At 37.7% G+C, this 25,144-nt stretch overlaps 1 protein-coding gene across 1 annotated transcript in view; it reads left to right on the top strand.

Moving 5' to 3' along the window:
- The window catches only part of CNTNAP4 (contactin associated protein family member 4), a 246,084-nt gene that overhangs the window by 208,026 nt on the left and 12,914 nt on the right, over positions 1-25,144 (top strand). The window contains exons 16-21 of the mRNA XM_059667397.1: positions 5,327-5,497; positions 6,383-6,601; positions 17,589-17,828; positions 19,972-20,196; positions 21,575-21,708; positions 22,484-22,571. Of these exons, the coding sequence (XP_059523380.1) occupies positions 5,327-5,497; positions 6,383-6,601; positions 17,589-17,828; positions 19,972-20,196; positions 21,575-21,708; positions 22,484-22,571 (1,077 nt within the window). The remainder of the gene's footprint in view (positions 1-5,326; positions 5,498-6,382; positions 6,602-17,588; positions 17,829-19,971; positions 20,197-21,574; positions 21,709-22,483; positions 22,572-25,144) is intronic.

Raw genomic sequence — 25,144 nt, 5'->3', positions numbered from 1 at the left:
ATGGAAATCTACAATTAACTAAAATTAAACATTTTTATTAAAGAAATCCATATTTCCAGCTTTTAAAAATGACTCTTCAGCATGCAGGTAGAGCCATTTGACTGGTAAATTACCCCTGCCTTGCCATTTGTATTTCACTTTATTTTATTCACTTTTCAGAAAAGTGGTGGTATCAAACTAATTGAGTTGTGTACATTAAATATTTACAGATTTTTAAATGGCAGTCAATAAGATGCTTGAAAAAAAAAAGAAAGGTAGGGTGAACACATCATTGCTTTTCTTTTTTTATCTTAAAAGTAAAACATAATTTCTTAAGAAACAATGTATTTTTCAAATACTGTGGAGTTTTCTTGTTATTGTTTCAAACAATATAATTCACAGACCATACAGTTCAACCACATGACATGAACTATTCAGTGGCTTTTGGTGATCACGGGAACATAACTGTTAGAAACAAGTTTGGAACATTACCCCCAAAAGACCCGCACTCCTTAGCCCCTTCACCAGGAGCTCCATCCCCAGCTAGGAAACCACTAATCTAATTTCTGTCTCTTTAAGTTACTTTTTAAAAGGATAATCTATTAATACTATGAATAGAAGTTTAGCAAAACAAATATTTTAGATATTAGTTGTAACTTTAAGTCTACTATGCTAATTTTCCTAATGAGCTCTTTTTACTTTATGTACATCTCCTCTTCTAAGTAAGTAATTATATAGATCCTGTTACCCATTACATTTTTTTTTAATGCTGGAAAGATAAAAGGTGGCATTCGTGAAGTAATGTTTCCAAATCTCTAGTACCCTATATTGAATTCAATTTAAAACATATTCATTATTAATTACTTTAATTAAGTCATTATAAATTTCTTAGAACAATACATCTTGATCTATTTTTGTTGGGATGGTACAAGGGCCTCGCACTCTGCTGACTAGCTTTCACAGAGTAAAGGATTGCTTTCAGATCTGCCACTGGTGCAGCTTAGGGATTTCCTAAAAACCGACCTTAGCCAAGGAATCCTCTCTTCAAAAACCTGCAGCTTCCTGCTGGGCCTGCCCGCTGGGCACGCTCCACCTCTGCCTTGCCCCTCCTTTCCCGGAGGCAGCCTGGGTCCTCCTGGGTGCTTCTCAGCTGTCAGTAAAGAGCTGAGATGTCAGGACATTATTTGATCATAGAAATATTGCCCTTTGCTTTCTCTATATTTATTGTAAATTAGCAGCAGTTTTTTCTTTCAATAAAATATTCTTTATTTTTTTAACCTATTATGAATCTGTAAAATAAGGTTTGCTAACTAGATAAAGTAGGTGCTATTATGTGTGTGAGCGTTTAAGCTACCAAAGGTAATAAATTGTTTTCATTACTATAAAAGTGCTCATTATAAAGATCGTAGCGATTCAGAGAATTGTTCTTCTGTCTCCACCAGTTCCCCGAAGCCCCCTATAGGATGCTTTATTGGGTTAGCTGTGACATAAAAATGAAACAGATGAGATATTTTGTCTTATGACAGTATTATCTAATTTAGTCTTTTAAGTAATTTTGAGTGTTTTTTCTTTCTAATGAGACCAAAAGTAAGATTTTAAAACATTCCATTATTTAAAGTTATAGCTTTATGTTAGTTTTCATAATGTAACATTTCAACAGAAAGACATTTAATTTCTACTAATGGGTCACTGTAAGAACTTTTAAGAACACAAATGTGTTGTTAACCTTAACATGATATTTTGCATTTTCTTGCTTTCTTTCCTAGAGATCAAAATATCTAAGATTAGAAATACTTAGCTGTAAAATGAAAATAAGGAATTTACAATTTCATGTGTCTATAGGGGGAAAAAGCACTCAAAGTATATTCTCAGCTGAATAAATGCAGCTCTGAAATTGTCTACTTATGATGTGAGAATTGTTTTTCAAATCAGGTTCATAAGAAAAATAAGATATAGTCATGCACCTCATAACAACAGTTCAGTCAATGAAGGATCACATATATAGGTAGTGGTCCCAAAAGATTATAATGGAGCTGAATTTATTGTAAGAAATGGAAGGAAGTGTTTGGTTCAGGAGGAATTTTTTCTTTTCTCAGATCGGAGCAGTATCTGTAGGGCTTGACAATAGATTCCCTCTCACTCACTGCACCTCAATCTTGGTGCACAAATTACGTCCCGATCACTCAGCCACTGACCGGTTCAGCACGGAGGAGCCTGTGCTCAGCGCTACCTATTTAGAGCACTCTGCAGCCAGGCCCGCGTGATGGCCTTCAGAGGGCCTGGCTGGAAAGTTTTTGTTGAGGACCCAAGACCCTGCACAAGGACACAGGCCCCCAGGAGCTGCCTTAACAGGTGCTAAGTGCCACTTGAGTGAAAGCTTTCTGTGGGAGTGCGGAGCTAGCCTCTCCCTGTACTTTGGAAATGTGTCCAGGTTGTCAGGGTTCAAAGCATAGGTAAGTTTTATTTTTCCATCAATTCAATGCCAGAGAGTGCCCTTCATGCCAGATTGAGTCAACGGGACCCAGAACATATTTCCACCGTCAAAATATTGAGTCCTCAGTTTTACACTCTCTCCATGTTAAGTGATACTCCTTTTTTTTTAAAGTAAATTTATTGGGGTAACATTGCTTAATAAAATTATATAAGTTTCAAGTATACAATTCTATGACACACCATTTGTATATTTCCCTGAGTGCCCACCATCCAAAGTCAAACCTTCTTCCATCACCATGTATTTGTTCCCCTTTGCCCCTTACTACCCTCATCCCCCTTCCCTCTGGCACCACAAAGTTCTTTAATCTGACCACTGCTCCAACATGCAGTGGCCAAAATCACATTTCTGTGACAGTCCTGTGTTCTTTGTCTCTCCATCTTGATTTCTCATTCCTACTGATCCTCAGGCCGCCTGTCAGTCCCTCCTCTCCGTCACTGTCATGGTGATCTGCGCCTCACCCCGCCCGTCCCTCCTCCTCGACATTTCCAATCAGTCCAGCCCAAGTCCTTCTCCATGGAGCAGCACTGGCAGCTCCAGTGTTCTGCCCCTGTCCAGTGGAAGCAGGGGGAGGGCTGTGGGACATGTTTATAAAGTCTACAGCCGTGCACAGAAACGTCCCGGGCCTTCACACGCACTCACCACTCAATCGCCACCTCACCCAGAGCAGCTTCCAGTCCTGAAAGTTCCACTTACAGTAGAACTCATGCAGGTGTGCCTTAAAAATATTTTATGCCGATTTTTACTGTAATTTTTCTATATTTAGATGTATTTAGATACACAAGTGCTTACCAGTGTGTTACAATTGCCAACAGTACTCAGTATGATAATATGCTGTGCAGGTTTGTAGCTTAAGAGAGAAAGGGTATACCACACAGCCTATGCGTGTAGTAGGCCACACCATCCAGATTTGTATGTGATATTCGCACAAGGACAAATCCACTTAACAATACATTGCTGAGAATGTATCCCTCTCGTTAAGAATGCATGACCATACACTGCTGTTTAGTCCAAAATTTATAGGAAATAAGTTAAAATCTAAGGAACATATAGAAGCTGAGTCAAGTTTGTGATTTTTAACTTGTTAGGTATCTATTCTTTGTAAACATAATGAACCATTTCCCCCCTGCAGTTACTGTTTTCTAACGTCAGAGGATCAATACAGTAGTCCCCCCTTATCTTCAGGGGATATGTTCAAAGACCCCCCAGTAGTTGCCAGAAACCACAGTTAGTACCAAACCCTATATATACTATGTCTTTTCCTATATATACACACCTATGATAAAGTTTAACTTACAAAGTAGGCATAATAAGAGATTAACCACAACAATTAATAATGGAGAATTAATGCATTGTAATAAAAATTATTGGAATGTAGTCTCTCTCTCTCTCTCTCTCTCTCTCTCTCTCTCTCTCTCTCTCTCTACCGATCTGATAACTGTGACAGCTAAGGGACTAAGGATGAGCAGCATATACAGAGAGGAGAGCTGGACAAAGGAATGGTTCACGTCTTGGGCGGGTCAGGAGGGATGGTGCAAGATTTTATCACAATACTCAGAATGGCACCCAGTTTAAAACTTGTGAATGGTTTATTTATGGAATTTCCCACATAGTATTTTCAGGCCCTGATTGACCATAGGTAACTGAACTGCAGAGAAGTGGGGACTGATGTAGTCTTTCTTCCAGGAGGCTGACTAGATAGAAATTTATCCAGTTGTTTGTGGGCACATATGGGAGGCCGTTGCTTAAACTCAAGATGCACATTTCTATTTGGTGTGTAGAGAATTCGCTGGTGTAGGCAGCAGTGCATAGTTCATTTCTTCGATAATGAGTCTCATCCACCACACACATCCGGCTGGATGTCACTCCTGTCACTTCACGCCACTGCATTGATATATTTTTTCCATACTTTCCAGGCAGACCCAGAATATTCGCTCAAAAGGAAAGTTGTAGATATAACAGCAGCAAAAAAAAAAAAAAAAAAAAAGAATGGGAAAGAGAAGATGACATCCATAGTCCAGATAATTTTTTCACATCTCCTCATTTATATCCCAACTTTTTACACATTTTCTTCTTACCGTGAACATTTTAAAACTTTCTGAGAGCCCCTTTTGTACTATTCATCTAATTCACTATGAGAAGCCAAGTAAAAGACAATTTTGAAGTAAAAGAGCATTTTCATGAGAATATCAGTGCAGCACAGAGGGAGCAGTGTCTTGATCTTTAATTAAACGAGGATATTTTGAATGCCAGTCGCAGCGGAGAAAATCACAGGGCCCATTAGTGAAAGCAGCTCGCTGCAAGTGTGGCTCTGTGAAGTGTGTATGTGTGAGAAGTGTTAGCACAAAAACACTCTGAGCTTCTTTAAGGCTTCTGTTATCCAGAGTAATGGAGGTGTTTAAAGTTTCAAGTTACAAAAAAATTAAGTCTATTAATTAATGTTTGGCAGGTCCTTATATCACTTTGGGAGAGGATGGTAATTAGGCTGAGGATGTGTCTCTTATAGCAAATGTAACGTGCAGACCATTTCTCCTCTCCTGTGTTGGAAGGAGTCAGAATTGCAACCCTTGTACTAGTAAATGTCTAATCATGCTCACGACTTGTATACTATATAGCTAATAGGGAAAAAAAAAAGAAAAAAGAAAAGCAGGTTTGTATGAATTAATAATATTTTTTGAAATTCACCTTTACTGTTGAAAGTCTTACAGATGTCCCATTTTCCTCCACTGATCCCCCCTAGGCCTTCACCACACTATATGTTTTAATAGCAAAAATGCTAAAAATGTAATGTGTCATTCATTTTATGTCCTGATTTGTTTCCTTACTTTTTAATATTTTCCCTGTTTTTTAAACCAGGGTCATTTTGGAATTCAGCTTCCTTCAATACCGAGGCTTCATACCTCCATTTCCCCACTTTCCACGGAGAACTCAGTGCAGACGTGTCTTTCTTTTTTAAGACCACAGCTTCCTCCGGAGTGTTTTTAGAGAACCTGGGGATTACTGACTTCATACGGATAGAGCTACGCTGTAAGTCTCCTTTTCCAGAGAAGTCTGCGGTATTCTGTTTACTAGCAAATCCTTCAACTAATGTTTGAAGAATCACGTTTCTACTTTATCTACTGAATCTCTTCCTTGTGTCCCTTCGAAAAAGTTCTTTGAAATTAAGTTACTCTTTCTGTAAGAAATAATTTAGTATTTAACTTGTGATAGTTAGGGGAAATCATTGTATTCTCTAGAACCATTTAAGACGCATCTTAAATTCAAATAATTAATTTTTTTAAAAAACACTAAATTCTTAGTAAATAAAAACATTAATTAAATTGCCCAGTCATATTATTTTGCTATCCTCTTAGACTGTTATTATTATCTTGATAGCAAATGTAAATTGCATGCTTTAAAATTTATACAAACTTTGAATCACTGTAAAATTATCTATAATAATAAAAGCATAATATGCTAATTAGACTGGATGACCTTTTGGATGAAGCCAGGGCTGTGCGGGAAGCCTGGGTCCCGGGTGCCTGCCTGCGGAGGGAAGTCCGGGTCCCGGGCGCCAGAGGGAAGCTGGTGCTGGCAGCCAGGGGAAGGAAGGCCTACTCTTGCACAAATTTCGTGCATTGGGCCTCTAGTTATTTTATAAAATGCTACTTAGTTTTCTTGCCCTGGATAAATAACTAATTTTTATCAATCTAAAAAATTCACTTTGAGGATGAATTTCTTAAAATTGGTTTTTTTCTTCCCCAAATTAAAAATGTATTTTACTGCCTCATTCCACATCTATTCTTTGCCACTGTCCTTGGGTTCTCCCATAAAATTCAAATTATCATTTTTATACTGTGCTATGTGCTATTCCTGAGTATGTTGACGACTGGGCTCTCTGACTTGGCCAATCTTTGTGTCTGACATTCCCAGCTCCAGCAGTAGTGACTTTTTCATTTGATGTGGGGAACGGGCCCTCTGAAGTCTCGGTGCAGTCCCCCACTCACTTCAACGACAACCAGTGGCACCACGTTAGGGTTGAAAGGAACATGAAAGAGGCATCCATTCAAGTGGATCAGCTCCCACCAGAGACCCAACCCGCTCCCGCTGATGGCCATGTCCTTTTGCAGCTCAACAGTCAGCTCTTTGTGGGTAAGTGCTGCTTCTGGGCAGCGTGTCATTTAGCTGTATGATGTGAGCGCAGTGATGAGCCAACATAAAACAGTACCAACTATAAAAATAATGATTGAGAACCTGTGTTCCAAACTGTGCTAGGTGTTTCATCTCTTCCTTATATCCAACCTGTGAAATGGGTGTTACCCTATTTTATAAATGAGATCACTGAGAGGAAGGGGGTTGAAGTAACTTGCCTTCAGAAATCCACCTAATACATAATATTCAAATTTGCCTGCGACTAATTCCTGAACCTGCATTCTTAATATTACAGGTTTTGTGATTTGTTCCAGGACTTGTTTTAACATTAGTGCAGTTAGTATGATATTGGTGATGGTTATCTCTGTTCCTAGGAGAGTCCAGGAACCCTCCTTGTAATTTCAAGCAATGCCAACCAGTGACTTTTCATCAAAAATAGGCCAGTAGCAGAAAAAAAAGTAGGGAAGAAGCATATAAAATCCATGCTTGACCGGTTTCCCCACTTAATCTGATGGTATCCTCATTTTGTCCATATTTTGGATATTTTCTTATTACTTACTTCATATTTCTATTCAAATGTCCCTTTATTTCCTAAATACATTTGTTGGGTACTTATAGACCTGCTAGTGGAATCCTTCTGATTGTGTTGGTTTTATTTTGCATCTTTGCCAATTACTTTACAGGACTTACCATAAAGTTTAAGGGATTCTCTCTTATTTGATCACTTTTTCTATATTTTAATATATGTGAGGACACAGTAACACTGTAAATCAGGATAAATTATAAAGAATCAGAAATCATATTTCAAGCATTTTTAAGAGTTTTGTTTTAGAACATAATTCATGAGATCCCCATGACATCATCTATTGCTTAACAGTCTTGTTTTATTAACTACCTTTCACTGAGGAGGGTGAAGTTTATTTCTTTTTTTTTTTTTGAGTAAGATCTATTTGAGATTTCTAGTACATTTATGTACTCATTGTTTCTATCATTTATTCTTTCTTTCACTCAATAAATATTTTATGAGTAAGACACTGTAATGGACAATCTAATCATGATCTTGTGGCCACTTGATTGATTTATTTAAAGGTATGGAAATAATAAAGACTACATGAGAAGAAGGACATATGTTTTCTTTTAATAACATGCTAGAAGCCCAGTCAGGAAGTTGACATAGATATTTCTTGAATTACAAAAAATGAGAGATGGCCACAGGTAAAAGTATGGCAATTTAAAATCTGTCAGGATCTAGGAAATAGCCTTCCTATTCTTGAAAATTGAAAAGGCTAAAACAGTCCTCAGATCTTTCAGAGAAATCTGCTGCAGTTTGCCAGTGCATGAACTTTCATCCTTGGTATGAATTTTAACTTCGGAGAAATGGAATCACTATATATTGTATCTGATAGGAATCCTGGCCTTAGCTTGATTTCAGGTAGGTGTAATGGATAGAAGTACTATTGTGGTATCAGAAAACTGGATTAGAGCAGACTTGAGTCTTTTACTATCAATCATGTGTTATAATTTTAATAAGGATCTAAGAGCTTTCATCTTTATGGAAGCAATCGGTAGGCTTTTGAATTCCCATATATGTTAAGCCCCAGGATGACTGTGTTACTTAAAAGTTTTAAAAACTGACATGTTTGTTATGTTTAAGTCAAAGTCATTGAAAATTAAAAAGAAAAGGCAGAAAGAGAAATCTCATAAAAAAATGTTACATCTACTATTAATAAAAATCTATTTATACAACTCCCTTCTCCTTAATCACAAGTAATTGAGTAAACTAAAATGGGTAATGTGATGTTATTTTAAAAAGGATTATTTTTTGAAAAACACTTGCAGCCATAGGCAGATACAAGATCATTGGCTGTCAAGAGCATCAGTTGCCAATCTTTCAGACCTCACGGACCACCAGTGGTCCACAGACCACCAGTTGGTGACCGCTGGTCTAGAGGCCACATGCAGGTCTTGTTTACATCTTCCTCCACCATAGGAGTAGAGGAAGTAAATAAAACAATAGTTATAAAACAAAATATCAATTTATAAAATTACTATTCATCAAATCAGAATTTTAAAATATTTTTGTAGATGAAAATACTTTTTCTCTGCAGGAAGAATCAATGGAAGTTAAATTATACTTTTAAAGTTTATACCAAATTAGTGCAAAGTAGGTGAAAAACTAGTAAAAAAATCATTAATAATTATAGCTAATTTAATGACACACTTACTAAGACCAAAGAGTAGTTCCCTGCCTCCTGAGTGTGTATTTCAGTACAGGACACAAGAGACAGCCACTGAAAGAGAAAAATATAAAACAATATAAAACAATATATACATATGTGTGTGTGTAATTACTTATGACAAATACAATAAAAAGCAGAATAAGGAGTCAGGCAATGATTTGGGTTGGCAGGTTCTATTTCAAGTGAGGTGGTCAGGGAAATTTTCTCTGAGGACCTTACATTTGAAGGGAAGCAGAAAAAAGAGCCCTGTGGGTATCTAACGGAAGAGAATTCCGGAAGGGAAAATGCTCACAGTGATGGCAGTGAACTTTAGGTAGTAGAGTAGCAAGGAGAGAAACAACAGGAGGAAAAGAGTGGTCCCGAATGAGGTGGAAGCAATGTTGAGCTGTAGGGCATTGTTGAGAAATTTGGATTTTATTTTGAGGGGTCAGAGGCATGGCATGATCTGATTTACATTTTCCACACTCTCTGTTGCTGATGTGAGGAATATGGATGGAGGGAGGAGGTTAGAGCAGACTATAGAAGTAGTCCTTGTGAGGGATAATGGTGCGTAGGCTTAAGTGGAGATGGACAGATAGACTCAGGACATTTTAAATGTCAATGCACACAGCTTGCTGATGACATGGCTATTGCTGTTATTGTTCACAATGTACCCAGCTCATGTCTAGGGACAAGACACTGCTTTGTAGGGCTCTGGGTTCCTTCCATCATTTCTTTGTTTTTCATTTCACCTAAAGTTAGCTTTTCCTTGTTTCTTCCTTTATCTTATTTTGTAGAATGATTAAAACTGTCCCTGGCTCCACAATCTAGATTATATACTACAAATCACACCATAGTCAGGCTGCAAATACCTGCTTCACAGCCCAGAAAACGTAGCTGGCCTTCAACTCCTTTCTCTCCTTCAGTGAGATCTCACCCATCCCCTAATCACACTCTCACCAGGAAATCAGGGCATCTTTCTTCATATGTCCTGTGCCAATACATGTCAGAAATAGAAGGGACTTATCACAGAAACTGTTTCCCCACATATTAATACCTTCAAATAGATGAGCCTTAAGTCTGCTCTCAGACCCAGTGACTCATTACGTGACTGGGAGTCTGCTTTATTCCAATATAATTAGTTTTTTGGTTATAATTTTAAAGGGTAATTTCTTTTCCCTTACTTACAAGTTGAAAAGTTTAAATTTTAGTACACCCTGTCCATCTTAAAAATAATTACATCTCATCAGTATTTTCAAGTGTGCATAACAACTATCATTTGTATTTGGATACTGGGATAAATGAGTGAGTACATGTAATTGCAAAGAGTTAAGTCTGCAGTTTTCAGCATAACTTTTTTCTCCTAAAAATGGTTTTAAATCCAAGACACCAATGATGAGGGTAATAATAATAATAATAATTATAGTAATAATGTTTTAAATTACATGGAAACACAATCTTTATACATGGAGGACAAAATTGAAAGACTCGGTTAGTGTTAGTCTCAAATACATTTTTTATCATCCTCACATTTAGTAGCTTATACCAAAAATGCACCTTCTGGTTTGTAAACAAATTTATCAGAAAACTGAAAAACAATTGTAAAATATTTCAAATATCAAGTAAAAATAGGAAATAGTAGAACTTTTGATAATGTAGAAATGTTTGCTTTAGATACTGTGGTTAACATGTTATGTACGTATAAAACACTGTGGATATTTGAATATATGTTATTTTTATTCAAATTATATTCTCCATCTCATTGTGCTATTATAGCCAGGCCTGTGTTGATAATATTTATTGACATTACATTTTTTCAGCTTAAAATTTCCGCAGTCCCTCAGAAGTGATTTCTGCAATGGGATAACATGAGAGAACCGAGGGCATTTTCTCCATTGCTTGTTCCACTCTCTTCCCTAAAGACCAGTCAGAAAGTGTAGTCACATCTCAGAGGGAAACTCTGAGGCAAGGCTAATGCTTCAACTTCTGAGTAAAATCACTAAAAATAAATAGAAAGCATGATTTAAAACGTAATTCAGCTGGGCAACGATTATATATGGTGATAGAAATAGGAGTAAGTAAATTATAAATAGTTTCAGAGACTCAACTAGTATTGGCCTATATACCAAGGAATTATAAAACTGAAGGATGTTAACAACCCCTGTATTTCTAATATTAGAGCAATTAGCTTCAGCTAATCTCTACTGTAGTAAGTTATGCAAAGTGGAGCAATAACATAATGAACAAACATTCTTGCATAAAAAGTGAGAAAAGTTGACATTAATGTAATGTGGTAGATTAGAAACAAAGAGCTCCATGAATGAACATCTCCTCTTCCCCAAATAACCTCAATGAACATGTCACTTTTCATAATAAAAATGATAATCGCCCTTTATTTGTAGGCCATCTTTCTCTATCCTTGATCTTAATTATGACATTGGGTCTATACCAACCTTTCACATTCTTTCACTTTGTCCTGTTTTGTTTATGTGTGTGATTTATGACATATCTTAAATAGTTCTATTCAGAGGTGCTTATTCATTACCCTAAAAACTAAGTTCAGCAACATGAAGCTAATTGGTATATAAAACGTATGCCCTTGAACTTGCTAACTCTGAGGACTCAATGTCCAGAGTCACTGCTTAAGTTCCCTTATGCTCACAAACATTCTCCAGCCACAGAAGTGATGGAGGGAAAAGAATCAATCATTTTTAAAGCTGAAATGTGACAGTGGTCATTTTCTATTTTGGTTTGTAAACTCAGCATTTTTCTTAGAAGCTTCTTAAATTAGCCTTGAATTGATTTTCATTCAACCAGCTCTGCAATTTTTGTTTGCCATCTAAATGCTTTTCCTGACAGGTTTTTAAGTGGGACAAGGTCCACTTCAATACTTTGTGACTAGGCCCTGAAGGAGAAGAAAGGACTCCTGAAATAGACTCAGAAGTCATTTGTACTGCATTTGAATTGCATCAAATCTCCAAATGTTTATTGAGTATCTAGAGGAGGGGTGGGGAATGCCTGGCCCACGGGCCTTAGAAGGCCCACGTAATCATTTGGTCTGGCCCTGCCAAGGCATTAGAGGTGAGTTAATTTAATGTTTGACCAAATATAACAGGATAATTTTTACCTTGATAATTTTGTGTGGCCCGTGAAATATGTTACAAATATCTAAATGGCCCTGGGCAGAAAAAAGGTTCCCTACCCCTAATCTAAAGCAAGCAGTTTCTAAATGCCATTCGGAAGTTTTAATGTTGAAGTCTTCGAAGGTTGGTTCTCAGTCTTAAGTGCACATTAGTATCACCTGGGATCTTCTGGGACACTGGCAGTGCAGGCACAAAGATATATTCATTTACTGTGATGGGCATCTGTGCACTTTCAAAGTTGGATATTACCAATATGTCTTTTACTGGTCTCTCAGTGAACATATACTTGTATTTCTATTGGCTGTATATCTAAGAGTGGAATCACTGGGTTGTAGGATCTGCCTATGTTAAGTATTAGGAGACACTGATAAATCTCTCCTTGGATGGCCTCCTCTGTGAAGTGGCTGTTCAGATCTGTTGCCCATTCTCTACAGGATTGTCTTTAAAATATTCTTCATATGTTTTAGATGATTCCCATTTAGATAAATTTATTCCAAATATCTTTTCTTTATCTCTATGGATTGTGTTTTCATATTGTTAATGGTGTCTTTGGAGGAACAGACATTCTTTTAAATCTTTATTGTTGAAAGTATTATATATGTCCCCTTTTTCCCCCATTGACCCCCTCCAGCCTGCCCTGCCCCCAGCCCCAGGCTTTCACCATCCTATTGTCTGTGTCCATGGGTTAAGCATGTATGCATACAAGTTTTTTGGTTGAACATCTCCAACCCACCTACCCTCCTCCACCTTCTTAATTATAATATATTCTAGATTTTTTTCTTTTTATGCTCAGTTTGGTTTTGGTAGGCTAAAGTACAGTTGCAGGAAGAGAATGCCAGATAACTTTGAATGATTTTTATTTCAGGCTGACTTTCTTTTGTAGTAAATATGTTGCCTCAGTACCAAAGTGCAGTGCATAGAAGTCACCTTTCTCTTTATTGTAATCACATCACTTAGTTCAATTATCATCTCCCTTCCTTCAGATGTCTTTTTCATATTTAGCTTCAAATGCTCCCAGTGTACTTTTCCATGCCCAGAGAACAAATCTGAGTGATTGTTCCAGAATTGAGATGGGCTCTCGTGATATCAGAGAATACGACTGATACCACCAATAGTTCTTATCTTTAGAACGGGCCTTACTTATGGTCAAAGAGAGCTGCTGTGGCTCTGTCATGTGAGAAGTCTAAATAGACCCACTCTGCCCCACTGTTGCTCCTATGAGGACATGTTCTTACCAATGACTTTGGTTTAGGGAAAAGTGCCTGAAGGTTCTCCTACAACCTTCAAGAGTGGAATTACTGGGTTGCTTATACCAGCTGCCTCTTTCAACCACGATGGTTCCTTGAACATGAGAAGATCCTTCTTCCCAGCCCTCCCAGGGCTTTGCTCAATGAGGAACACTAATAGCAGAATCATAGCTGGGCTTCCAACCTGTTACCTCTATGTGAACTAGTACGGTCCTATCTGCAAGGCTGTCTTCCCCCGCGGATGGCGGAGCAGGACTGGAGTGGCGATCCAAGGCATGATATACCACTATTTCCTTCCATCCCTGACTCAACGCCCAGCCCACATGGCCTGTCATTTCCCTGCCCCTCGCTGACCTGTGGTCAGGTCTCTGCTGCTTTTTCTGCCGTGGTCCCGTGGGCAGGGAGAGCTCCTGTTCTCTGCCGGACAAGCTTTCATGACTTTGGATTTTAAAGAGCAGTGTGTGAATCTTGATTTCTTTCTGCCTCTAAGGCCCCTGGGCGAATTATGCAGTGGTTCCCAATTAATCCTCATCATATCCAAGCACAGCACATAAATAATTTTCCATTAAAAATTAAAGGTCTTCCTGCCGCAAAAAGTTGTGGAAAATTGGCATAGGAAAGAGTCAGCTTGTTCTCTTTGACAATAGCATCTGTCACTTGGACTAACTTCCTGAGAATAATGAACGTGATAAAGGGATTGGGCCCAGTCTCTGCTCAGCACCTAGCACACCTATTTAGGTGCCAGGCCCCAATACTGTTGTGAAGTGAACAAACTCCATTGCATTCATTCACTTGGAAAGGGTAGGCAATTGTCTCACAGAATACTCAGTGTTTGGGAAGTTCCGGAACTCATTATATCTGATGTAGTATGGCAGGTAAATTGATAGAAAATTAATTGGAAGACAGTTCCAAACATAATAGCTCAGCAGAAATATCCAGAATCAATTAATCAAACTGTAACTCATTTTCATTGGCCATACATTGGAATCTTTAATTAAGCTTTTAAACCTAATCCTATTTACAATACCTATGTTTTCCAGAATAGTTACATCTTAAAATAAGGTATTAACTTGATACCTAATGGTAAGGTAAAACTCTTCAATACATGTATGACACATAGGTTTATATTTAATTATACATTACTTTTTTGATGATTTAAAAAGGTAGTTTAAAACTATTTAACTGGGTAAACATGAACTCTTTAAAAATACAGAATTAAGAGGTCCTGTTTACTAAGCTGAGTATTGATTTTTTTCCTCAAGGTTACAAATACTATTTAAGCATTTTTTTTCTGACCTTCTCCACCTGTTATTTATTTCTACCCATAACATCATGGGGTAATTGTGTGTTTACCTGCCTAAATCTAGACTAGACTGTGAGCTCTTTGAGAGCAAAATCATTTGCATATAACTCTGAACCTCCAGTGCCCGACACTGTGCCTAGCAAAGAGCTGCTAAATAAAACTCACATTTTTGAAATGCCATTCAAACTGAAAGTGATCTGAGAAGTAGAAGAAAATGGAACTTTTCTTGTTTGATCATGTTTTCTTTTTGTGGAGAAGAAAGAGGCTTCCTTGTAACAAAAGACCACCTGTAGCTTCTGGTCCCATTTCTGCCTCCGACTAAATGTGTTTATTTTAAAATCACTCAGCTCTGCCCATGGGGTTGGCCCTGGACTCCTCTATGCCTTTAGAGTCTCATCATCTGAACCAAAACAAAAGAAAATAAAAAAGAATAGACCAGTTGGAACAGTTGAAAATTCAGTTGTTGCACTCCAAGTTATTTCCTTATCATTACGTCCTTGGCAGAATGAGATAACCACCTAAGTCAGACAGCCTGGATGTTTAGAGTGACACATGCCTAACAGACCAGGATGTAACATGACTATATACTACAAACTGTATACCATGACCTACCACGCTATGACATGAAGTGAGTGAATCTACCAGGAGCATGCCTCTAATGCAGACTTCACAGGAGCTGGCCTTCCTCCAAAGGACCCGGGGCTACAGGTAAAGCCAAGGCTGTGGGCTGCCTGACCCAGGAAAGAAAACTCCGGCAAGGATGCCAAAAACATGTGTCAGAGGCTTAACTCTGAGCACTAGACATTCTTACTGAGTTGTTAGCAGATGGGAAAGTAGGGAGGTCTGAAGCCAAGGTGAGGAGCAGCTTTGCTGTGGAAGGGAACGAGTCCTGAGAATACGGCAGAAGAGAGACTACCAGAATGGCAGGAGATTGATAAATGTAAGCCAAATGAAACAAGAAGACTGTCAGCTATTCTGAAACTGGGAGGAAGTTAGTCCTTTCCTTCCTGCCACGCCCACATAAACTGGAGTTGGGGTGCATCCAGATGCGCACCACACTGCATCTGAATTTAGAAATAGAAAAATCTGACCCACACCCTGAAGACATCTGTATTTTCATTGAAGAAGCACAAATTATGTCAACTGAAGCCATTTGAATACAGTAAAATTTAAATGCAGTAGTTTGACTAGAGACCATTATGTCTATGAATCTGAATTATAGAGAGCATTAGTGCATGAGTCCAGAATTCTCAAGAGTTCTTTTGGTTTCCACTTCATGGTATTTCATTATCCAAGATTAAAGAATGAATTTATTCTCTAGTCATTGAGTTTTATCCTTAGTCATAGTCTGGGACCCAAACATCCCTGTGCAACAAAAGGGTTCTTCTCTTCAAACTTTGAAACAAGAGGCCCCAGTGTCCCAGTCCTGAGGTATAATCTGGTTTAATTTAAAATTGTATTAATTAATTAGTAATAATAAATCGAGTATTAGTAGTTATTATTAATGTCAATTGCTAATGAATTAGTTATTACCAATGGCTATTGCACAGCTGTTATGGTCCGGGCACTGTTCTGCAACCCTTATTGAATACTCTCTCTAATGAAGGGACACTGACAATATACGGCATAAATTGGTAAAATATAAAGCCTGGTAGATGGTGAGAAATATTTATTTAGCGTCCTTCTGGCCAACTTTTGTTTATGACATACAAAAAACCCTGAAATCTCTGAGAATAAGGAGGCTTTAAGCTACGTGAACCAGGAGGGGAGGCAGTGCACATGTACACAGGTAGGTGCAGAGCAGGTATGAGGTCCTGGGTGAGGCAGCACCATCTGTTCAAAGACGAAGCTTCTTTTTAAAGGTTCTGTGACCATCTAAGTTCCTCTTGGTAGAATCACCCGAATAATTCAGATTAGGGCATTATTATGCCACTCCAAGTTCTGAGCTTTCATTAATGATATTTCTGGACGCAGATTTATGTGAAAGTCCCCCTAGAGCTTACGTTCTTATTAGGTAGTGCTTTAAATGTGGAGGACAAGTGTTTGTCTGAGGAAGCTTCACCTCTGAGGATTGTTGAACATGTATTAACTGCCCTGTTTCTGGCTCACAGAATCAGTATTTCTTAGGGTGAGCTCCTGAATCTGTGTGTTCAATAAAGCCTTTACATGTATTCGCATAGTCTCTAAAGTTTGAGAAGCTCTGTGTAGAATAACAGGGTCTGATCCTATCCAAACATTTTAAATTTCTCCAAAGGTGACTTGATAAGTGCATATTGTTGTATATTTTTAATTAACTAGAGGCCTGGTGCACGAATCTGTCCACGGGTGGGAGGGGATGCGGGAGGTTGGCCGGCCTGTGCCGCCCCTGATCTGTTGGGGAGGGCAATCAGGGGCGGGGCTGGCCAGGGGGAGGGTCCTCGGGCAGTTGGCTGGCCAGCCCCACCCCCTGGTCAAACTCCTGGTTGAGGGGACAATTTGCATATTAGCCTAATATTGCATATTATTATATAGGATGTTATACCACTGTGTTTCTTCATCAGTCCTCTCACAATTTTGTTGAGTCTTTCCAAGCTTAAGACAATGAATGCTGGACCAACATTTTGAAAAAATTCAACCAAAAAAAACACCTCCAACTAACAGACCACATCAATGTGGTCAAGTTAGGAGGACTCAAGGTTTCATTATAATTCCCACTAAGTTACAACTGTACCAGCATCAGGATCAGTTTTCAATATGAGGACAAACCACACTTACCCACAAATATGTTCTTATTTAAAATTGCAAAAATATATTACTTTCTACATAAGAACTAATTTTTTAAAAACCTCCTCAATTTAGAGTTTAATAAATACTTTTTAGAAAAAAAATGTAACAAATTCATCTTTTAGAAAAAATTGAATTAATGTTTTGTCTTTTTCAAGTCTTTTAATGTTTTGTCTCAAATTGTACTTCCAAAATTATATTTTTGCTCTTCAAATTTCTGCAGTTCTCTGGGAGGCCTCAGTTTTGCTTGGCCTTTAAATCCTGAATAAGACATCTAGGACCGTGTTTCCATCTGCAATATCTCCCTTTCAGGTGGAACGGCCACCAGGCAGAGGGGCTTTCTGGGATGCCTCCGGGCCCTGCAGCTGAACGGGCAGGCCCTGGACCTGGAGGACAGGGCCAGAGTGACTCCCGGCGTGGAGCCCGGCTGTCGGGGGCATTGCAGCAGCTACGGGAAGCTGTGTCGCAACGGAGGGAATTGCAGAGAGAAGCCCAGTGGATTCTCTTGTGACTGCACCTTCTCTGCATATTCAGGGCCTTTCTGCTCAGATGGTAAGGATGACATGGGTACCTAAGAGGAAAACGTATCCAATATGAATAAACGTCTGTTATTGTCTGTGTTGCTATTTGAAACATATAAACAAAATCCATTTCTTTTTTTTTGTTTTGTTATTTTTGCAAAATATTTTTTTTTGCTCCCCACACTTTATTTCTTAGGATTGCCTTAATTCTTAAAAAGTGTTTATTGATGATGTCTTAAAGTGTTAAGTGCTCAATCTGATTTTTTTTCTATCTAATATTAGTGCTGTTATTATGGTTGTCAACAACCTGTCCCTTGGGACAGTTCTCTATTATAAAATTATTAAGGGTATTATTGTTATTTTTATTTTATATTTCTAATCCTCACCCTAGGATATTTTTTTCCATTGATTTCTAGAGAGAGTGGGAGGGGAGAGAGGGAAAGAGGGAGGAAAGGAGAGACATCAACATGAGAGGGACACATCAGTTGGTTGCCTTCCACATTAACCCTTACCAGGCCCAGGGAACTTTCAGCCGAGGTACATGCCCTTGATCAGGAATCGAACCTGTGACCCTTTCGGTCCCTGAGCCAAAGCTCTAACCACTGAGAAAACAGGCCAGGGTAATTGTTATTTTTTATGAAGATAGTCAACAATGCATGAAAATCTAGGACACGTTGTTGGTTTTTTTTGTTTTGTTTTTTGCTTTTTCCAAACAGATATTTCTCTAAGAATATAAATACATTTTTCCTTACATATTGTTGTGTAACAAAATATGGGCATTTTGCTCTATAATGTGTCAAGTATCTGGTTGTGAAGTAAAATAGTGAAATGTTTTTCAGCTTGTCTTGTTCACTGGTCTACATCATGGAAGGAAAAAGAACTGAGGTAGTATTAAGTGTTTTGGACAGGCGTCTCTGAATATACAAACGTTCGTTATACTTTCATAGTTTCTCATAGAAAACTGTTGTCCAGTTCAATTCAGTTGCTTTATTTAAATGTTTCTGGCTTAGTGGACCTTTTCTGAAAGGAGACTAACAACAACAGGCTCCAAATTGAAGCCACCTCCAATTTACTACGAAAGCATTGGGGATTATTTAATGAAAAGTTGTCAAAAACGCACTCTGCACGTTATCTCCTTTTTCTCAGGAATGAGTTATTATTTTGAAGTCCACCTGTGGTCATAAATCTCACACCGCTGCTGCCATTTTAGGAGACTTTTCACATTTAAAGTTAGAAATAAGACTGCTTGCTCACCAGAACATGTCTTCATTTCCTGAATCAAAATGATTTCTGTTTCATATTGTTAAGTGCAATCAGGAATTCTGTATCCACATATTATACTGAATATAAAAAAGTATATAATAGATAATAAAAGTAATAAACGAAAGACCTCCTGAAGTTCCGCGGAGTGGAAACGTTGCTATATTAACAATACGCATCATCCACGACTCGGATCCAACAACTGGGCCTGCATAGTAATGGATAGGAACAGGTTCTGGATGCGGCACTCACTGTCTTTCTCACTGTCTTCTTCATTTTATGCGTGTGTATTTGGTGTGGGAGTGCGTGTGCATGTGTGTGTGTGAATCTGAGATATTATTCTCACGGGAATAAAATACTCTGCCTGGGCACAATGATTTAAACAAGGCTGGGTAGTTCCTATGTGCATCTCTGCTACACAAATGCCCATTTCTCCTATTATGGTAGACTTTTGAGTGCACAGTGAGTAGGAGAAAGTCTTTAGACAGAAAGGAACATTCTGCCTGCTGATCCTGGAAGGTCATAGAATGCCTCAGTCTTCCTTTCTCCCTATATAGGAGGGCTAATGTATTCTGGCTATAAAATGATAGATGGGCTTAAAAGTTACATAATAAAATGGATGGGAAGGGAGATGAAAGTCAAGAAGCCTGGTTTATGTTTATACTTGGGGGGGGGGAGCATTAAGCTTTCAATGATGAGATTAACTAGTGGATTAATTACATATAATTTTAGCATAAAGCCATTTCAGTGACCATTGTGAAAGCTCTGTTAATCTATAGTGTTATTTAATTCTGGTTCGAGGGTATTTCTTATATTTATTTAATTTGTTATTTTTGATTAAAAATATCAGTTAATATCACTGAAACAAGATCCTTGGTCCTAATTTTCAATATGAGATGTATATATCATTTCAGAGATTGCTGCATATTTTGGATCCGGCTCATCCATGGTTTACCATTTTCAAGAAAATTATCCCTTAAGTAAAAATTCCAGCTCCCACGCTGCTTCATTTCATGGTGATCTAAAGCTGCGCCGAGAAATGATCAAATTTAGCTTCCGAACAACACGGACACCCAGCTCACTGCTCTATATGAGCTCCTTTCATAAAGAGTATCTTTCAGTCATCATTGCCAAAAATGGTGAGTGCTTTTTAGATGAGAGAGAGAAAATTGAGTTAGAGCATTACATCAGTAATAATCATTCTCGTGTTCTTGCTTCTCAGACTACAAACAGGAAGAAAAAATGTGCCTGTCTTTTGTATTCAATTTTGTATTTTTACTACTGTCCCATAAATTCAATCTAAAAGGATTATTGAAAGGAATTAAGATGCCTTTATCTCCTTATAATTTTGATAAGTATACATAGCCACTATGAATTATAATTTATTATATAAAATATTTATTATATTTTATTATTGCTAGAAGCTCTTTGCTATTCCATATGAATATCAGCATCAGTGTTGTGGTTGATTTTGAAATAAGATGTCGCTCTGCACATAACAAATATTTCCTTCAAATCAAAATACAAAATTTTGGAGGAATGCTGACAAACTAGTATTGTGTATAAGAAAATGTCCACAAAATAATCTGTTGCTTCTGATTATAGGCAATAAAATAGTCATGGACAGTGCTGGTGCCTTGATGCAGGGTAATGGCGTGTGGGTTAGGACATGTGACTCCTATAGAAATCTTGTCACAGAGACTGCTTACTGCTATTTTTTCTCTTCCCTTTATCCTGATTAAAGATAAAAATGTCATAAATACATTCTCTGCATGAGGAAAATAAACACATTTACAAACGTGAATATAGCATTTCAATTAAATCAAACATGGCCCATGGGCACTGAAGGCCAAAGTAAAAATAATGTAAAAATATTGTTTAATAGGTATGTTTGCCTTCACTGTATACATTTTGAGCTTAAAGCTTATCTATATGTTAGGAAATTTCCTTTGTTAAATTGGAAGATATTCTGTGCAGTAAATTGACATTGTTACAGGCAGTTGAGTACTATAAATAGTAAGTTTGGCTTAAAACCATTTATTTTACTCTAATTTCATCCCAAAATTTAGACCATGACCACTTGGCGAAATATTTCTCATCTTTAGTAAAACTACATTTGCTTAATAATTTTATTAATCAATTACATTTCAGGGGTGGAGATGATAGAAACAGAATGCTATTACAATATTCCACAATAGTTTGGTATTTTATAATATACCAAGTCTTTTTTTTTAGTTAGAAGCTAGTACAGATATTTGTATTTACTTAATTCCATATTGACATCTAGGGGGGAAAATTAAAAATTTGCAGGAAAAACAATGCTTATTAGCTACAGGCTTGGTCTTGATTTCACATAGAAACTGACTTCTAGGAATTATGATGAAAGGATACACCCAAATAAAATATTGTGAATTTACCCCAGAAATTACTAAATAACAGCAAATGAACTCTGAATTTTTATAAGTAATTTTTAAAATACAATTTTAACTGGAAATATAATTTCCCTCCCTACTTTAGGAAGTTTGCAGGTCAGGTACAAGCTGAATAGATATCAAGAACCAGATGTCATTACCTTTGATTTTAAAAACATGGCTGATGGGCAACTTCACCACGTCCAGATTAACAGAGAAGAAGGAGTGGTCTTTGTAGAGGTAACGTAATCAACCCTAGAGAAGCCAGGGTTACAGTTAGGACTGGCCAGCATGAAGGACCCGCAGCAGACATGTGATAATGGCTGCAGTAAACAAAGTCATCCTTTCAGGGCTGCTGGTGCACAGCCCCTACCGTCAAATGTGTGGTCAGAGTGCTTTAAGGGGGATAAGATTCTGTCCAAGATATTATTAATATTTTATACTTAAATATACAAACTTCCAGCATTTGTTTTATTGCTCAGGAGGGAAATACTGTCTAGTTTATCATCGTGCACTACTCGGGGGGCTGTTGCTGATCCGATGAAACCCGTTCGCTTCGGAGGGGTCTAAACGCAGCCACAATTCTAGCACTGAAATTAATTACTGCAACATCAGTAAATATAAAAGTAATGTGAGTCACAGCAGAGAAGGTAGAAGGATTCTACCAGCTTTGGAAGAAAAGCACTAATGTTTCAGCATAGAGGAAAATTTCTTAGCCGAATAACTCAAGTAAAAAAAACAACAACAATGTTGGCTTTTCAATTTTGTCTTTCTCATATAGTGGAGAGAAATTAAGTGATTAAGGGGATGGGAGATGGGGTGCAGTGGTATCTGAGGGTAATATAGAAATAGTTTAGAAAATAATATTCAATTTTATATATGGCTAACCTTTGGGGCCACACTAACCATTGCCTATTTTATCATTTTTGGGCTGTTTTTTTCCTTTGCTTCCTGTCCTCTTCTCAACAAAATGGCATCCATGTGGATTTTGGCATCTCATATAACAATTTTGTAGATTGACGAGAATGCAAGGAGGCAAGTCCACCTGTCATCAGGCACAGAATTCAGTGCAGTCAGATCTCTTGTACTGGGCAGGATTTTAGGTAAGTAAAAGAAACAACCTTTCCTCTGATTCTGATGCATAGGCATGGATTAGAAGAGCCATATTCCAAACACACACACACACACCCCACTGCAAATTCACCATTCCCCCGCCTCCCCCCACAAAAATCTCTGGCCTTATTTTAGCTATAAGGCAGCAAGTGTACTTTCTCAGAGGTGTGTGTAATTCTGAGTAGGAACCTATAGGGTGAGCAAGCATTCTCCTTCATAATCTTATAATGCCACTCTGGCGTAATGAAACAAGGTATTGTTCTCACATTTCAAAAATATCAAATAATAGTCCTGGCCTGGGTGTCTAAGTGGTTAGAGTCTTGGCCTGCACACGAAGGGTCTTGGGTTTGATTCCAGGTCAAGAGCACCTACTTGAGTTATAGGTTTGATCCCGATCCCGGGCCCGGTCTGGAGTGTTCAGGAGGCAACCAATTGATGTGTCTCTCTCCCTCTCCCCCTCCCTCCCTCTCTCTCTTCCTTCCTTATTCTCTCCATCCCTTCCACTCTCTCAGAAAATCAATGGGAAAATATCCTCCAGTGAGAATTAACAAAACAAAAAACAAAACAAGAAATCAAATAGTAAGAAAGAACAGGTTACCTAACTATTTCACCCGAGATAGTAAATGTACTTAAATTTTTTTTTACCTTTTTCATGATTTGTACCTTGATTAATCATTCCTTACATTCCCTGTACATAATCTCACAATATTGAGAATGTTTGATTAAGCCTATGGGTGAATGATCAAAATATTGGCCTTGGAGAAGATTCATAGTTAAGTTTATAAATATTTATAGGCTTTCTAGTACCATAATGAGTATCACAATTGTGCTCTTACTCTCCAGACTAGGGGAATATCATGGATTGCAGTGTTCTTCCAATGTGCTAGAGTGGACATAAAAAATATGTGCAAAGTATTGTTGGGATAGTTGGAAGCTTAACTGAAATATTCCAAATGCGTTTCATAGTGTAAATTATATAAATTCAACAATAGCAATAAAAAAATCAATTGAATAAAACATATCTTCAGCTCAAGTGTTCCTCAGGGTAGCAGGGTCTGAGATGAGGCATTATGTAACAATGTAAAATACAAAGTAGAAAATCCTAACAATTATGCATAATGTTGATAAAATCATATTTTTGAAGAAATAACGTCTTCAAATTTAATGCCTGCGTTACTGATTAAAATATTTTTGTGAGTAGAAATATATTAAATATATTATAAAACTATTGAGAAACTGATCTTCATTTTATGAGGGGGATTGTATTAACCAAGGAGAATAATAACATTCATTATATAAATATTTATTTTCCTTTTTGTAAAGAAATAGGGGAGATTAGTATGGAATTAAAGATGTTAGTGTTTTTATTCAAGATTAGCATATTATTCAAATGCATATTGCTCATGCTGAAAAATAAGATTAAAGTCCAAATTCAGCAATGAACTGCTACTCATTCTCCTAAAAGTATAAGAAAATTTATTTGACGTGTACCTAAGGTTTGGATCTTGACAGAGGACTAATGCTGAGTTCAAATCATTTGTAATTCCAAATAGACTAATAATTTATGGTCAAATTTAGTGTGGTATATGACATTACAATAAAATGTTATGTAGTACATTATTATATTTTAATGCAGTATATTAAATTATAGTAAAATAGATGCTAAAATGGAACTATTAATTTTCCAGAGAGTTGCTCAATCTTGAAGTTTCTCATTATGTTAGTCCAGGTCCTCCAAGAAGGAGGTGAAAAGACAAACTTCACCATGTGAGGGTTTTATTAAGGGAACACTTGTGAGAAAGAAAATAGGGAGGGAGTTGGCCAAGACCAGCATTGCCATCCGATGGTCATGCAATTCTGCCTCCAAATGAAGGGGCGGGAGGGAAAGTTAGACAGAAGTATCCTGGACTCCTGTGCAGTCTTACAGAGATTGCACACCCTTTGGAGATCCCTGGAGTCCGTCAACCATCAGAGGAGTCCCATGTTTTCCACTAAGGGGCCTGCCTTAGAGTCCCTGCTGTGACCAGCCATTGGCTGGGAACAATCTGTGGGAAGCATGGCCTTGGCCCAAGCATGACAAAGTGTTTCAGAGCCTGCAGCCATGCCCCCTGGTCAGCTACTCTCCTCTAGTTGGAGGTCTGCAAGGCACATTCCTACTGACCCTGCTTATCAACTATGGTTGCCCTTTTTGAAAGCCCACTTGGCTCACTGATTCGTTTAACTCCTAGTTTGTCATCCCCTACTGTGTAATGCAAGAAGGTCACACAGCAAGGTAAACATTGCATCTGCCCCCACAGAGCTCATGGTTTGTGGGCATACAGATGATCATTATACAAAGTGTTGTTCTGTATTTAATTTAATATAATATACCCTATGTTGCTTCAGATAAAAGAGTTCCAAATCACCCTCCAGATTAGAATACATTAAAATACTTGTATCATTTTATAATTTCTGAATATTTTTTAAGGGAGCAGAATATAAATATTAACCAGTTGTTTCTTTGGAGTTGTCATTTGCCTCCATTGTCAACCAAAGACAAGGATATGCAATTTCAGATGGAAAC

Source organism: Myotis daubentonii, chromosome 15 (assembly GCF_963259705.1).
Source record: "Myotis daubentonii chromosome 15, mMyoDau2.1, whole genome shotgun sequence".
NCBI classification, from domain to species: Eukaryota; Metazoa; Chordata; class Mammalia; order Chiroptera; family Vespertilionidae; genus Myotis; species Myotis daubentonii.
The sequence above is the reverse complement of the archived record's forward strand: the minus strand, read 5'-3'. Positions and strand labels throughout refer to the sequence as shown.